General features: G+C 42.5%; 1 protein-coding gene across 1 annotated transcript in view; it reads right to left on the reverse strand.

Moving 5' to 3' along the window:
* sotv (exostosin glycosyltransferase sotv) overlaps positions 1–17,840 on the reverse strand; it is a 574,706-nt gene that overhangs the window by 133,532 nt on the left and 423,334 nt on the right. The window contains exon 10 of the mRNA XM_068392356.1: positions 8,176–8,257. Within this exon, the coding sequence (XP_068248457.1) occupies positions 8,176–8,257 (82 nt within the window). The remainder of the gene's footprint in view (positions 1–8,175; positions 8,258–17,840) is intronic.

Genomic DNA, 17,840 nt, shown 5'->3' on the forward strand with positions numbered 1-17,840 from the left:
AAAAGAGTTGAAAATTTCAGGTATTTAGGATCAACAGTTGCAGAGGATGGTGATCTGGGGGCAGAAATAAACCACAGAATACAAGCAGGATGGAAGAATTGGAAAAAAGTACGTGAAGTACTATGCGACAGGAAAATAGGGGTCAAGTTGAAAGGTAAAGTACACAGGACAGTTGCGAGACCGGCAATGATGTATGGAGCGGAGATGTGGGCAATAAAGAAGACAGAAGAGGAGATGGATGTGGCAGAGATGAGAATGTTGAGATGGATGTGTGGGGTGACAAGAAGAGATGAAATACGGAATGAGGTAATTAGGGGTACCACAGGAGTTAGAAAACTATCAGATAAGATCCAAGAAAGTAGACTGAGGTGGTAGGGCCATGTCATGAGAAGAGATGAACAGTATATTGGGAGGAGAGTGATGGAAATGGAGGTACAGGGAACGAGAAGGAGAGGGAGACCAAAGTGAAGGTGGGTGGACTGTATCAAGGATGACCTTCGATCTAAGGGATTAACCGGTAATGAGGTGTGGGACAGAGGTAGATGGAGAAAGCTGCCCAGAAACATCGACCCAACATAGAAGTGGGAAAAGATGCAGACAAAGAAGAAGAAAGAGCATTTGGAGCCCATTATCTAAGTTGCTTTACTAAGATTGTCGGCGAGCACATTCCTCTTGTTCGGAATGAAGTGAGCTGATAGGGACACCAAATTTTCTTCCATCCATCTCAACAACTCTACTACTAGATGGCACAGGGGCTGTGAAAAGGTATCGCCTTGTTTGTTTACGTACGCCACTACTGTGGTGTTGTCGCCCGTCAACACCACAGAGTGGCCCACCAGGAACTGTTGGAACTGCTGGAGGTCTTGAAAGGATGTTCTCATCTCTAAGCCATTTATGTACTTTTTGGCCGTATGGTGCAGCATGTGGGGCCCCACCCTTCTTTTGATGCGGCTGTGTAGAGCAACAGTTCCGTGGGAGGGACGAGAAGGTCTGTCCCTCTACGGAGGTACTTTTCCATCACCAACCACTGAAGATCCGTCCGTTGCTTTTGTCCTATTGGAACTAATGTGTCCGGAGAGCCGGTGTGTTGGTTTCACCTGGATTTCAGTCACCATTAAGCACTAGACGGATCAGGGATGCTAGGTGACCTAAAAGACCAACCACTGTTGGGCTGGAAACTCTTCTCGTCTGAGGAAGGGGCTTCCTACCTCCCTCAACCTATGTACTCTGTCGTCTGATGGAAAAACTTTCAGTAATCTGGTGTTTATAATCATACCCAGGTATACTACCGCTAGAGAGTTATGGGTCCTTTGACGGGCCAGACAGTACTACATTGGATCCTTCTCTCTGGTTACGGTTCACTTTCCCTTTGCCTACACATACATCGAATAGTCTGGCATATTCTTTACAGATTCTCCTCTGTCCTCATACACTTGACAACACTAAGATTACCAAACAATTCTTCACCAAAGGGGTTAACTACTGCACTGTAATTGTTCAGTGGCTATTTTCCTCTTGGTAAGGGTAGAAGAGACTCTTTAAGCTATGGTAAGCAGCTCTTCTAGAAGAAGGACACTCCAAAATTAAACCATTGTTCTCTAGTCTTGGGTAGTGCCATAGCCTCTGTACCATGGTCCTCCACTATCTTGGGTTACAGTTCTCTTGCTTGAGGGTACACTCGGGCACACTAGTCTATCTAATTTCTCTTCCTCGTGTTTTCTTAAAGTTTTTATAGTTTATATAGGAGATATTCATTTTAACATTATTCTTAAAATATTTCATTTTTCCTTGTTTCCTTTCCTCACTGGGCTATTTTCCCTGTTGGAGCTCCTAGGCTTATAGCATTCTGCTTTTCCAACTAGGGTTGTAGCCTAGCAATTAATAATAATAATAATAATATGCCAGTGTTTGCGAGGGAAGCAGGGATGACTTCTCGAGATTTATCAGGATCCCCAGATCTTGACAAAACTCAAGTAGTCTGTCTCGGTGCTGAAGAAGGGTCACCACCGAGTCTGCTAGAATCAGCCAGTCATCGAGATATCTTAGGAGACGAATGCTGATCCTGTGAGCCCAAGATGATACTAGGGCAAACACTCGTAAAGACCTGGGGTTCTGTGGAAAAGCCGAAGCATAGAAAAGCACCTTGAACGGGTATTGCCTGTTCTCATGTATGATCCAGAGATACTTCCTGAACACGGATTGATTGGGATCTGGAAGTATGCGTTTTTGAGATCCAGTGTGCATATGAAGTCCTATGACCTTAATGCTTGTATAACTATATCTGCCATTTCCATCCTAAAAGACGTCTGAAAGACAAACTTGTTCAGAGCTGAGAGATCGATGACTGGTCTCCAGCATCCAGATACCTTTTTTCACTAGAAAGAGTCAACTAAAGAAGCCTGGGGACCTCTTGGGGAGTGCCCTTCTACAATAAGGTCTGGACTTTGGCACAGAGAGCCAGCTCCTTTGCAGATCCCTTTGTGTAAGAGCTCGATGGAACTGCATCCCAAGTATGGAACTGCATCCCAAGTGAGTGGAGGGAAAGAAATAAGTGAACGGGATGTAATACCCTGAACAAATTAAGGAGACTCTCTGAGGATCGGCCCCGTGCTGCAGTGACCTCTGCAAGCAGCGATGCATGCATACTACCACCGGTGGGTTAGGTGGGGGACTGGCCCCTTATTGGGAGCAGCCTCTGCTACTTCTCTTACCACTTGTCCCTCCTCTGGAGGAATTAGACCACTTTGGATCTTAGCAGGAAAGGGCTGCTTTGACATCTTTATATAGGACCCTGCCGTCCTCTGGTTAAGGTTTGTTAAATTGCGAATATTTTCTGGGATGTGGTGGACCCTTCCCATAGGGCCTGGATGTCAAGGCCCTGTGGAGAAGGGAGTTCTTGGTTGACTTCCTCCATCGGTCAGCCGCACTCTTGACCTCTTCTGGCTTAAACAGGGCTGTGCTGTTAAGGGTGGAGTTTCTAAGCCAAGTAATTTCAACCTTGGGAACCTGTCTGTGGAACCTTTCAATCACAGCATCTTGCCTCTTGAGATTTGTGTGCACCCGTAGATTAACAATCTAGAGAGAGAGGAATTCCAAGGTGTGAGTGTCCAACAAGAGAAAAGTTTCCAAGAACTTCCTTGTAGACTCCTTGGACCAATTCTCGGTTCTAACAAGGTAGCCCACTGACTCCAACCACAGATCAAGCCACGAAGCAGCCTGCATGGCATATTTTGCCACCTTCTCCATGTTTAGGATATCAGATGCTGAAAATGAGGCTGAGAGCTCAGAAAGCCACTTGAGAGGGCCTCTACACGTGGATCTAGAGGCAAAGCCGGAAAGGGCTCATCCGTTCCCTTATAATATCCTCTGCTGGATGAAGTGAGGTATTTAGAGGTCAAACCTGCTCGAAGCAAGCTAGAGGAACCAGCAATCTGTGAAAATGCCTTCTTTCTGGTTGCTGTCAGACCCTCAGAGTAGGGCAGGGCTGCACTGATATTACTATGAGATTCAGGGCCTCTGTAACACGGTTTTTTCGCAATAATTTTTTATCTATGAATTTCATAAATATAACGCTTATTCAGAATACACATATTTACACATAAATTTTGACTATATTCTGCATTACGTAGGTTGAATAAATTTGGTACTTATAATGTAAAAGTGACGTTTTTTGAAGACGGGCCAACTTACTCAGAGAAAAGGTTTCGAACGCACTCGTTACGTAACTTATGACGGCATTTCTTCCCTCTTTTTCGATCGATGATTGGTTATACGTAACGAAGGCTATATCTCTGCCAACAATGACACAAAAGTTTAAATAAAAGCAGAGCAGTACACCTTTATGAACTCTGAAACCTCTCCACTGATAATTGTCACAATGAACAAACCAACAAAATATGTTGATATATACAAAAACACTTCGATTATTAGTCTAACTCCCAAAATAAGTTTCCTAAGAAATTACAGTATACTTTATAGGTCACAATCAGATTGACAAGGTGTAGGGAATGTAATTTTCAAAAACGTAGTAGACATGCTTGATTTGATAACTGCTATATCCAATGTCCAGCAATTTTTATTTATTGTCTATCTACCTACCTATTTACTGTAAAAAAAAAAAAAAAAAATAGCCGGTACCGTATTTTGACTTTAAACCTTCACCAATAATTATCATCAGAATGATGACTTCATGAGGCTCCACCCACTTTGGCCTCGTTGTAATTCAGGATAACACTGAAGGCTATCAAGGGCATTGTTGGATCAGAAAATTTAAATTCTGGCTATAAAAACTAATTTCTCGAGTAGTTGTAAGAAGTGCTAAATGATCCTCAAGGATCCCAGCAGTTGGCCTAAACGTTTAATTCATGTATAGTACTGTTGCGGCACTACTGCTACTGTAGTATTACTACGCTAGCACAGATACCCCACCCACATTTACGTATCGTTCCGCCATTCATAAAGTCTGTGTCATGTTTTTTCACTGTGCAATAAGCCATGGCCTCCGCAGAAATTAAGTTTAACATTAGATGATAGGTTATTTCATTAAGCTGACAAATTATGGCAACTGGGTATGTTATTGCCGATGTTGAAGCTAAAGATAAAGTATGTTATCATTCCTTCATTGCAGTATCATCTTTACTACTATTTGTTTTGCTACATGTAGTAATTATTTTGAAGGATAAATGAATTATGTTCACTTTACTTATATAAATTCCCATTAGATGTACAAATAAAACTCCTAAAACTATTCATGATTTATTTACAAAATGCAGTCATGCCCAAAACATAGCCAACACGGTCGTACCGCCTGAGAAGAAGAAAAAAAATTATATCGGATGATCCGTTGGTCTGATGGAGATTTTAGCACAAAAATCTTACTTTAACAAAAATAGTTATATAAAGACTGTTTACATACAATCTCTCTCTTTCTCTCTCTCTTGGTGGCATAGTGAATAGTTAATGGAAATGTTCAAAAGCCTGAATGACATTACAAGTATTATAATCATGTTACGCTAAATACAAATCAGACCATAAACATTGGATTTAAACTAGAAACTGAATAATTACCTATTCAGGCTATAGTAAATATGGCCACGGGCTTTCTCTTGACTGTATAAAGTTGCAAGTTGTAAGACAAATGCAGTTTTGCAACCACGGGGGCAATTCCAAATCCTGTTAGCCATTCTTGACTGTTATGGGTTTCAGAGCAGATTAAACAAGGTGAATGGGTGTCTGGTGGATGGGCGGGGCAAAATTTTGTCAAAAGGTGTTTACATTGCTTACGTAATGAATGTTTTCGACTCTTGGCTCGTTATCACTGGCCATGGCGTCGGCTGGATAATTTTTACTCTATAAAAATTAAAACTATCGGGTTTAGGTTATTGATAATGCTGACAAAATTTGTGTGTGGTTGTAAAATATACATATGTCAACTTTCAGCTACATCTGATGCTTTGATAAGGAGCAAAGTCCAAAAAACCGTGTTACAGAGCCCCTGAATCTCATAGTAGGTGGTTGTTGGGTCCCACATACATGATCCAAGACCGTATCCTTGCCTTTTTGAGTGGATGTCTCAAGGTTAGCCAACATATTGATGGCCCTCATGCAGGCTAGGACTTGCCAAAAAGTGTATTCTGACTCCCTTTACTCCACTTCTAAATGAAACTTCAGACTAGCAGCCCTCGGGAGATAGTCATTTTCAGAACCCAAATCATCATCCACTTCCAAGCTCTCACCCATAGGAGCATGGGGTGGGTTGAGGTCATCAACTGGTGGGATATCGCCTGACACTCCTGCCATTGGAAAAAAATCTCCTAGCTCTCTTGCAGGAGAGTTGCTCGAGACTTCGAGTTCTTGGGAATTGTCTTGGCGTCTTTAGACTCTCCGTGAGACGGCAGGTATTCCTCCAGCAAAGGAGGTCTGGAAGGTGCCTGCCATTCCATACAGGTCTGAACCTCTCTTGCGGTAGGTTCCTTGTCCTCCGGTGGTGGTCTGGAGACAGGCCGCATCTTCGGTAGCATAACTTTGATAGGCGAGGGCCTAAAATAAGGCACGAGTAAAATCACTCGCAGATATCCTTTGCCCCTGCTCGAGCAAGGATGGTAAAGGTCGGCCCGGGGGAGAGGCTGCTTCGGAATCCTACTCGTGTTTCGTCGTTAGGACCAGTGTGATCTCCAGGTGAGAGAAGTCCCCCTAAATCCCATAGTCCCCCTTGTAGCTCCACATGGTCTTTCTATGGGCGAGAAAATCATGGGGGGCTCCGGGGCCCTACTAGGAATGGGTCGCCTCCTACGGTCCGTTGGGAAATAAGAAAAAGAGGAGAAGGAAACTGACTTCTCTTAAGGAATCCTCGGTGTAGAAGCCACTGACAGCTTTGACCAAGGTGTCAAACCAAAATAGCTGTTTACCTGGATAAGGAGGGAAGGACCAAATCACCAGGGCCGTCAGGCTACCAGTATTCTTCAGTTACCCTTGTGAGTAAGAGTAAAATATTTCTTACTCTTGGGAAAATACACGAGATATAGGTTGGGTTCGGTAGCAGACGGTTGTCCTGGAATGGGCTTGAGTCTGGTATAAGTCCTTTGAGACCACACAGCACTTTAACCAAACCCCAAAAAGGAGATTTTACAAGGGGAAAACTTGCTTTCGGAGGGGGCTGTGTGGTCTCCAAAACCTTCCCACCTCCATAGCCTCGGGTAGGAATGTGATACATTGTTTATCTACCTTTGACCGTAAATGTTGGTTGGGGCTTTGTTTTGACATAAGTATGCTGGCGATGACTGGAATGATGGTTCCTTTCTGGGACACCGTGCATGATGTCATTCATAACAGATGAATTTCAGCTACTGAGTTGTTGTGGCAATTTGAAATAAGCCTGAGCTTGTGAGGTCTCCCCTACACACAATGAGTCTGTGCTTTGCACGTTGATACATTGGCCCTAGAGCAGGGGAGATGATATTTCTTTGATAATCTTGTCGCACTGGATTTTCTGTTCTAGCCTTTCACACTTAAGTCCTTGGAAACAGCAAAGCACCTCCACAAAAATATGTCTTTCCTTTGTCAAGTCTTCTTTATTTCATATGTTACAATCACACTTAATAAAAGAGATCTTGAAACTATGATTAACTAAGAGCAATTAAATCTTATTAAGACACCTCAAAATATATTTTTATGATTAACAAAAACATGTATTTCACAGTGCTTAACAAGTTAACATCAGCCCTACAAGTCATGAGGCTTCTACTCATCTAGATCTCATTCTATCCCCACCCGGCAAGTTACCTTGGTTTTAGTTAAAACATTTTAATTAAAACTCTCTTAAGAATGTGTAACTGTTAAAAACTGGGAGTACCTGGTGTTATCAGTTTATCAAATTTTTAAAAGGCTTCAAAACTAAAATAAAATAGAGAGAGAGAGAGAGAGAGAGAGAATGTTTAAAAGGCTTCAAAACTAAAATAAAATTATGTAAATATAGGATGGTAATTGTTCCTGGTGGATTTGAGCTGAAAATACTTTTCTTTATGAACTTTCATGTTTTTGTCATTTCTCAATTTCTACATTTTTATGTCACCATTCTTGTTCACTGTATCAGAATACCATGCAATTGTATCTGGTGTTATGTAATCCTTTTCTTTTATGTTATCCTCTTTTCTCATTAAATTATAATCACCCTTTTAGCTTTGCAACTTTAAAGTTATGAATGTCTCCTAAGGCTTTTTGAACATTGTGTTTAGCATAGATAATCCTTTCAAGATGTATGCAACACTGCAAACCCTGAATCCAAAATGTAAATAAAAGAGGAAACTTCCATAACAGATATAATTCAAACTTTTACAAAGTACTTTGACAGAGATTCTAGTTAACCAACCATGAAATAGCAGACTTAATTTTCTTCAGGATTCTCCTTTCTATATTATTTAAATATTAAAAACCTATCCTGTACACTACACCAAATAATCAACACAAAATTTGTCGGTAAATCTCTAAACTTTAAAAATAATGGTGCAATTGCATACTACATATAAATATTTAATCCAAGAAAACTTACAAGTGGTTAAGGACTACTTCGTATTTAGGCTTTCAATATCACTCCTTAAGCCATATGTCTCATCTTGTTATCAAATTAAAAAGAATGAGAAAAAAGAAATGGAATCATTCAAACATTATAATACATACCCTGAGGAGGAGCCTTCTTTTGGTTATTCCATACCACAAGTACCTTTGACAGTGACGGCACCTGAACCATGGTTTGTATAACCTTAGAGAGAAAAAAATTAAGAAATTGTCAAACAAAATAACATATGTGAAGAGATTATTTCTAAAAAATAAGTACTACAAAATTATCAATCAACTTAGTATTATTGAAGAATTTACACAACAACAGAATTTTAATAGCATTTATTACTTTGATACTTACCTGTAAGGTCAGAAACAAGCTAACTCAAATGCTCCATATCAATGAAGTTATGAGTGATCTCTATAGCTCCCTTTAAACAAATGATTTTGGGTTTTCTGGCATCGTGACATCAAAGGCCATTGAAATTGATAATATTTTTTAAAAATAAACAAGAAAATGCAATTCAATCTCAAACCATAGAAGCAAACAGATCAGTATAAAATCAATAGCTTTTAGAAGACCTGCTTCTGAAATAAATCTAAAAATACCACTAACATCAAGCAAGATATCCTCATCAAGAATCTTGGTAAGGCTAAACCTGCCCTCCCCACCTCAAGCCTCAAACAGAAATTTATTTCTTAGGTACCTAAGAGTGGGGATATTCAATCAATAGATGCCTCACTGTTAGGAGTACCAGACAGTCATGGCTGGTGTTGATCAGTCATCAAAAACTTGTGTCGAGTGAAAGTGCCCAATGTAAAGCTGACAAAAAACAGTCTCCCACTCTTGGGGGTATCATGATATATCTCCAAGTATGTATAATGCTAGTTATTTCTCTCATCTTCTTTCCATCTTGTGCATCCCAATGCTGCTGGAAATTTTAATAAAAGAGCGACTTCATGCTTGGTAAAAAGTTATTATATGAGTGGATATTGTTTTGGAAGCAATTCAGGTGTAGCTTCCTTTGCCATTCTATCTGCCTCTTCATTTCCAGGCACACCTATGTGTGCTGGAACACAGAGCCATTTTAGAACTCATAAGATGCTTCTTGTATCATTAAAAACTATAATATTTGCCTTCTCCTTTAATGCTATTTTTTTTCAATATCAGTCAGTATGCCATATAGTTTGGCATTAAATATAAAAGATACTAGGGGAAGTGCACCTCTACAATTAAAGGCCCTGCTATATACTCCAAACCCAATGCAGCATCACACTTGGAGCCATCAATGAAAATAAATGTTGACTCGCTACGTTCTTCGTGATACATAAAATAGACCAGGCTTTTAAGTAGGTCATGTTTGTTTTGATACCAATAAACTATCTTCAAAAAGATATCTCTGGTAATTTCCATTTAGGGGTTACTGATATCTTCAATAAAATAACTTTATTTCTAGACATATAAAAACTTAATTATTTTTCACAAAACCCTTTGGGTCGAGGAGATTTAGGGTGCAACTCATGATACCTAAAAATCCTTATACAATTTATAGCCCGGAAGGCTAAAGGATACAGAAGTCTTTGCAACCTAAACCAACATCGAACAGTAGAAGACCTCACAGCGTTAACAAGGAGGCTAAGAATAGGTGAAGTTCTAAAAGCTCCTGTGGGCAATCTGATACAAGTATGGTGTATAAAATTTAAAATCTTTAATTGGCTTGGGGTGGGTGAGGAATATATTTCAAGCCCTTAACTAATCTAAAAAAGAAATTAATGCCTTGTACAATTTTTAAAATGTTTTGCGGTCTGGCTGCCACGATGTGCGGGACAAAACCTTTAAAAGATTCAGGAGCCTCGAGACATTTTAATTTTTAGGCTTTCAAGTGAGGAATCCACATCAGTTAGCAGTCAAATATTAATCCTAAAAATTTGCTTCAGCTACACACGAGATCTGTTGACCTTTGATATACATATCCAGGCCTGGATGTACTACTTAAATACGACATAAATCAACAACAACAGTTTTGCTTATGAAAAACTTAAATCCATTCAAATCAGCCTAATGTATAATTTTATGAACTGAAAGTTACTGCAAATACAGTAGGTTTACACTCAACACACAACCTTGGGGAACTACTTCTTCCTATCAGAGTTTTACCATTCTAACCTGAAAAAATCTGTGCCACAAAGGCTTCAATAAAGAATGGTAACCCTTCTTTCTATCTCAAATCATGAATAGTTTCAAGTATGCTATGTCTCCCTAGAGTATTATACGTTTTTACAAGTTAAAAAAAATGATATTTTAATTATAAAATAAATTTTTGAATATACTTAGCCGGTGAATATATAATAGCTGCTGCTCCAGCGGCTCGACAGAAAAACACACAAAAACTCGCGAGCGATCGCTATGAAGGTTGCGGGTGTGCCCACCAGCGCCAACTATCGGCCAGATACCGCATATGCATGTAAACAAGCCTCAATTCTTCTCATCCCGCTGCGTCTCTATTGGGGAGGAAGGGAGGGCCTTTAATTTATATATTCACCGGGTAAGTATATTCAAAAATTTATTTTATAATCAAAATATCATTTTTAAATATTTAACTTAGCCGGTGAATATATAATAGCTGATTCACACCCAAGGTGGTGGGTAGAGACCAGAGTTAATTAAGTTTACAGCGTATATGCTTAGAGTTTTTGACAGTTATAATATAACAAAACCCAAATATATAGGTACCTGGTAAGGAAGTTGACTTAGACGATTACACTGCCTTGTAAGTCTGTCTTCCTCGCGAAGCCCAGCGATCCTCTTAGGATGCTGAAAGACTCCCAGGAGCTGAAGTATCAAGGGCTGCAACCCATACCAACAGGACCTCATCAAACCCCTAATCTGGGCGCTCTCAAGAAATGACTTTGACCACCCGCCAAATCAACCAGGATGCGAAAGGCTTCTTAGCCTTCCGTACAACCCAAAAAACAATATTAAAAACATTTCAAGAGACAGATTAAAAAGGATATTGGAATTAGGGAAGTGTAGTGGTAGAACCCTCACCCACTACTGCACTCGCTGCAACGAATGGACCCAGTGTGTAGCAGTCCTCGTAAAGAGTCTGGACATCTTTTAAGTAAAATGACGCGAACACTGACTTGCTTCTCCAAAAAGTCGCGTTCATAATACTTTGCAGAGATCTATTTTGCTTGAAGGCCACGGAGGTTGCTATAGCTCTAACTTCGTGCGTCTTAACCTTAAGCAAACACCGGTCTTTCTCATTCAAGTGAGAATGAGCTTCTCGTATTAAAAATCTGATAAAATATGACAAAGCATTCTTTGACATAGGCAATGATGGTTTCTTAACTGAGCACCATAATGCCTCAGATTTACCTCGTAATGACTTAGTACGAGCTAAATAGAACTTAAGAGTTCTAACAGGACGTAAAACTCTTTCCAGTTCGTTGCCTACGATCTTTGATAAGCAAGGAATATCAAAAGATTTAGGCCAAGGACGAGAAGGCAGTTCATTTTTGGCCAGGAAACCAAGTTGAAGTGAACAAGTGGCTTTTTCTGTAGAAAAGCCGATGTTCATACTGAAGGCATGAAGTTCACTGACTCTTTTAGCCGAAGCCAAGCACACTAGGAAAAGTGTCTTGAAGGTGAGATCCTTCAGGGAGGCTGAATGTAATGGCTCAAACCTGTCTGACATGAGGAACCTTAGGACCACGTCTAAGTTCCATCCAGGAGTTGCCAAACGACGTTCCTTAGAGGTCTCGAAAGACTTAAGGAGATCTTGGAGATCTTTACTGTTGAAAAGATCTAAGCCTCTATGCCGAAAGACCGAAGCCAACATGCTCCTGTAGCCCTTAATCGTGGGAGCTGAAAGGGAGCGAACCTTTCTCAGATGTAAAAGAAAATCAGCGATTTGGGCTACAGAGGTACTGGACGAGGATACAGATGCTGACTTGCACCAGTCTCGAAAGACTTCCCACTTCGACTGGTATACTCTAATGGTAGAAGCTCTCCTCGCTCTTGCAATCGCACTGGCTGCCTCCTTCGAAAAGCCTCGAGCTCTTGAGAGTCTTTCGATAGTCTGAAGGCAGTCAGACGAAGAGCGGGGAGGTTTTGATGGACATTCTTTACGTGGGGCTGACGTAACAGATCTACCCTTAGAGGAAGACTTCTTGGAAAGTCTACCAGCCATCGAAGTACCTCGGTGAACTACTCTCTCGCGGGCCAGAGGGGAGCAACCAACGTCAACCTTGTCCCTTCGTGAGAGGCGAACTTCTGCAGTACCTTGTTGACAATCTTGAATGGTGGGAATGCATATAAGTCCAGATGAGACCAATCTAGGAGAAATGCGTCTATGTGAATTGCTGCTGGGTCTGGGACTGGAGAGCAATAGATTGGAAGTCTCTTGGTCATCGAGGTGGCAAAGAGGTCTATGGTGGGTTGACCCCAAGTCGCCCAAAGACTCTTGCACACGTCCTTGTGGAGGGTCCATTCCGTAGGAATTACCTGACCCCTCCGACTGAGACAGTCTGCTAAGACGTTCAAGTCGCCCTGGATAAACCTCGTTAACAGGGAGATGCCTCGATCTCTTGACCAAATGAGCAGGTCCCTTGCAATCTCGTACAGCGAGAGGGAGTGTGTGCCTCCTTGCTTGGAGATGTACGCCAAGGCTGCGGTATTGTCGGAGTTGATCTCTACCACTTTGTTTCGAAGGAGACTTTCGAATTTCATCAAGGCCAAGTGGACTGCCAAAAGCTCCTTGCCGTTGATGTGCATGCTCCTCTGACTTGAGGTCCATAGACCTGAGCATTCCCGACCGTCCAGGGTCGCACCCCAACCCAAATCCGACGCGTCTGAGAATAGTACGTGGTTTGGATTCTGAACTGCTAGGGAAAGTCCCTCTCTCAGACTGATATTGTTGTTCCACCATTTCAGGCATGCCTTTACTGGTTCGGAGACCGGGATTGAGACGCCAGTCGTCCAAGTACAGGGAGGCTCGGATTCCCGATAAATGGAGGAATTTTGCTACATTCCTCATAAGCCTTGTAAACACGAGAGGAGCAGGACTTAGGCCAAAGCACAGGGCCCGAAACTGATATACCACATTCCTGAAAACAAACCTCAGAAACGGTTGGGAATCTGGGTGTATAGGAATGTGGAAGTACGCATCTCGTAGGTCGAGAGAGACCATCCAGTCTCCCTTTCTGACCGCTGCTAAGACTGACTTCGTGGTCTCCATAGTGAACTTTGTTTTCGTAACAAAGACGTTGAGCGCACTGACATCTAGCACCGGTCTCCAACCTCCTGTCTTCTTTGGGACTAGGAAGAGACGGTTGTAAAACCCCGGTGATTGAAGGTCCGAGACTTTCACCACCGCTCCCTTCTCTAGCAACAGAGACACTTCTAGGTTTAGGGCTTGTCTCTTTGACTCCTCTCGGTACCTGGGAGAGAGGTCAATGGGGGTTGTCGCTAGAGGAGGTTTGCGTACAAACGGAATTTTGTACCCCTCTCTGAGCAACCGAACAGACTGTTGGTCTGCGCCCCTCTTCTCCCAGGCCTGCCAGAAGCTCTTCAATCTGGCTCCTACTGCTGTCTGAGGCTGTGGGCAGTCAGACTCTGCCACGTGAGGACTTGGCTCCTCTCTTCTTTCCTCTCTTTCCCTCGGCACGAGTACTTCCCCTGCTGGTAGCTCTGCCACGAAAGAGCGGGATAAATCTGGATGCCGGAGTGTCGATCCTGGGTCTTACAGCAAAGGATGTAGAAGGAGTCCCCTTGCGAGCAGAGGACGCCATCAAGTCATGGGTGTCCTTCTGCACAAGCGAAGAAGCTATGTCCTTAACCAATTGTTGCGGAAACAAAAACTTTGATAAGGGAGCAAAGAGCAGTTCTGATCTCTGACAGGGAGTAACTCCTGCCGAAAGAAAAGAGCAAAGGGACTCTCGCTTCTTTAAGACTCCCGACGTAAAAGAGGAGGCGAGCTCATTGGAACCATCGCGGATGGCTTTATCCATACATGACATTATCAGTAAGGAAACATCTCTATCATCCGATGAGATTTTCCTACTTAAAGCTCCCAATGACCAGTCAAGGAAGTTGAAAACTTCATAGGCCCTGTATACGCCTTTCAGCAGATGGTCAAGGTCCGAGGAGGACCAACTAATCTTCGAGCGTCTCATGGCTAGGCGACGGGGAGAGTCTACGAGGCTTGAGAAGTCACCCTGGGCAGAGGCAGGGACTCCCAAGCCGAGAACTTCTCCCGTGGCATACCAGACGCTCGATCTAGACGAGAGCTTTGACGGAGGGAAGGCAAAGGCCGTCTTCCCCAAACTCCTCCTGGTATCCAACCAGTCGCCTAAAAGTCGTAAAGCTCTCTTGGAAGAGCGAGAGAGCACTAGCTTAGTAAAGGCTGGCATGTTAGCAGGTAAGCCTAGAGCAAACTCAGACGGTGGCGAACGAGGAGCAACAGTGACAAAGTGATCGGGAAAAAGCTCCTTGAAAATTAACATGACTTTCTTAAAGTCCATTGAAGGAGGAACCGTCTTAGGTTCGTCTACATCCGAAGGATGATCATCATGATGAGGGTCAGCAACGTCCTCATCTGAAGGATCTTCATCCGACAACTGCTGAGTAACAAGCAAAGGGGTTGGCAATGCTTGACACGCAGAGTCCACACGCACAGGTGCATTAGTAGCAGTCCAGGACGCTACGTCATGTAACTGCTTAACAGCCTGACTGTCAACAACAACAGGAGCGGGAGGACGCTCGACGTCAACTCGAGACTGTTTTGACTGCCTAGACTGAGCAGTCAAAACAACTCTAGACTGCGGTGGTTGACGCTCAGCGTCAAAACAAGTCAACTCCGCTGGTTGGCGAACGTCCTGAACGTCAACAAGAGCATTAGGAAGTGGCTGAACGTCCATATGCGGCTGAAAGTCAACACGTGACTGCATCGAGTGAGGCTCTACAAAGCGTGATTGACGTGACTTAGCAACGCCAACGTCAACAGGACGAGCAAAGGCTCGTTTTGGCGGCTGAAGGCCAGGATCTCGATTAGCTAAGCGGCGAGGATCATCGTGAACCTTTTCGGCAGAATAGTCTTCCATAAGGGAGGCGAGCTTGATCTGCATGTCCTGCAGTACAACTCATTTAGGATCAACGGGAATGGGTGCGGTAAAAGACGGGGTTAACGTCTGAGACTGCACAACCTTGCCTACACCAAGACTCTCCGAGCCTGTGTAACGTTGCTGCTTAGGCGGCGAGCAGTCTTCCGATGACTGCAAAGGGTCAGAGCTGTCCCAATGGCTACAACCAGGACGCTGGACCTGTCCTGAAGGGACCGACTTTCGCTTAAGGGGCCTAGAAACCTTGCTCCACGGTTTCTTATGCGAAAAGCCTTCGGATGACGAGGAGAAAATGGTCTCTCTCGTCTTATGGGAGGGGCGATCTTGATGAGACACGCCTGTTACCATAGAGGGAACGTCTGTTCGCTGATCAAGGCCTCTCGAACCCATAAGTCGTACGACATTACTTCTCCCCTGGGCTTGGGAGCTTGCAAGAGGTCTCGGACTAGGCGAACGACAGGCACGAACAGACGAACCCTCGGTCGCAACACTGAAAACACTTTGCGCACTAATCACTTTCCCACGATTTTCCGCTGTGGCACTCTGACACTTTAGCTCTTTAACGTCAGCCATGAGTTGATTACGATCTGTAGCTAACGACTCAACTCTTTCACCCAAGGCATGAATGGCACGTAACATGTCTCGCATTGATGGTTCCTGAGTGCCAGTAGGGGGTTCAGGCACAACCACTACAGGGGAAGGATTAGGTTCAGGGGCATGGGGAGAGGAAAAATCTACTGATCTAGAGGAACTCCTCCTCACCCTATCTCTCTCTAGCTTACGAGAATATTTGTCATATTCGAGCCAATCGAATTCCGAAAGGCCCACGCATTCCTCACACCGATCTCCTAATTGACAGGTTTTACCCGACAATTAGAACACACAGTATGTGGGTCGAGAGAGGCCTTTGGAAGACGCCTATTGCAGTCCCTAGCATTACACTTACGAAATCTAGGGGCTTGAGAAGCGTCAGCCATTTTGAATTAGTCAAAGAAAGTCCAAAAAACAATCCAAGTCATCAACAATTAAATCTGTCCAACAAAGAGTTCAAGAGTTTAAGTTGAGGAAAAACACCTGCACTGCGAAAGCTCAAACCAAAATGAAGTACTTCACCAAATATGTTGAGAAAACTCCAGGTTATACAGCGAGTATTGATACGTCTTGTCGTTAAGGCCGACAGAGAAGAATTGAGGCTTGTTTACATGCATATGCGGTATCTGGCCGATAGTTGGCGCTGGTGGGCACACCCGCAACCTTCATAGCGATCGCTCACGAGTTTTTGTGTGTTTTTCTGTCGAGCCGCTGGTGCAGCAGCTATTATATATTCACCGGCTAAGTTAAATATTTAAAAATAGCTACATGGTGTGGAAGCAATGTATTCATGAGTAGAGGTCTCAAGTCGAACCAGCACATCAGCAGTTGAGTGCATATTCTTAAAACTGCACATGATAGGTGATAAAATACCTTTCATTTTTAGGTTTCACACCAGCCTTGCAAGGCAGTACTACATTGGATCCCTCTCTCTGGTTAGTTAATTTTTCCCTAGGCAACACACACTGAATAGTCTAGGTCTATTTTTTCCACATTGTCTTCTGTTGTCATACTCCTGACAAAACTCGGAATCAGATAACCAAACAATTCTTCAATCAAGGGGGTAATTGTCCAGTGGCTACTTTCCCCTTGGGTAAGGGTAGATGATGCTCTGTATCTATAGTAAGCAGCTCTTCTAGAAGGACACTCCAAAATCAATCAATTGTTCTCTAGTCTTGGGTAGTGTAACAGCCTCTGTACCATGGTCTTCCACTGTCTTGGGATAGAGTTCTCTTGCTTGAGGGTATACTAGGACACACTATCTTATTTCTCTTCCTTTTCTTGTTACTGTTCTTAAAATATTTGATTTTAATTGTTCATTAATTATCTTATAGTTTGTTTATTTCCTTGTTTCCTTTCCTCATTAGGCTATTTTTCCTTGTTGGAGCCCTTGGGCTTATAGCATCCTTCTTTCCCAAAGAGGATTGTAGCCTAGCTATTAATAATAATGATGATCTTACATACACAAAATGTCAATGCAATTGATCAATAGTTTGCTGCTACAAAGTTATCCTTACTGGGTTTTAAAAATGCAAAAATAATGGATAGCTCCCAGACTGTTGGCTAACTATGATCATGCGATATTTTAATTAATGCTTGAAATAAATAATTTAGTGTTAAAGAGCACACATTAAATTACTGCATATGGAATTCCATCTGGCCCATGGGCAGTATCATTGCAAGCAGTAAGGGAAAAATTGAATTCACTTTCGGTAAAAGGGACACAAGATTCCTCCTTTTCTGTTGTGAAATTTAACAATTTTTGTTCTACAGGTGACCAGGAGATGCTTCACACTTGCATGATACATTGGAGAAATTCTCAGCTAAAGCATTGCTAACCTTCATGTGCTCCAGTCACACACTGACCATTCACCTTCAACACTGGTGGTGGGTTGGGAGTAAATCTACTTGCTATATTTTTTACTTTCCTCTAAACAGAATATGGTGGTGTTCTACTGTTGATTATAGAAACACAAGATATCCAAGACTGGTACCTAGCTTCTTTCGTTGTACAATGGAATCTTACTTTACATTTGTTGTAATATATATGATATAGGGTAACGGCCATATTA

Source organism: Palaemon carinicauda, chromosome 18 (assembly GCF_036898095.1).
Source record: "Palaemon carinicauda isolate YSFRI2023 chromosome 18, ASM3689809v2, whole genome shotgun sequence".
Classification (NCBI taxonomy): Eukaryota; Metazoa; Arthropoda; class Malacostraca; order Decapoda; family Palaemonidae; genus Palaemon; species Palaemon carinicauda.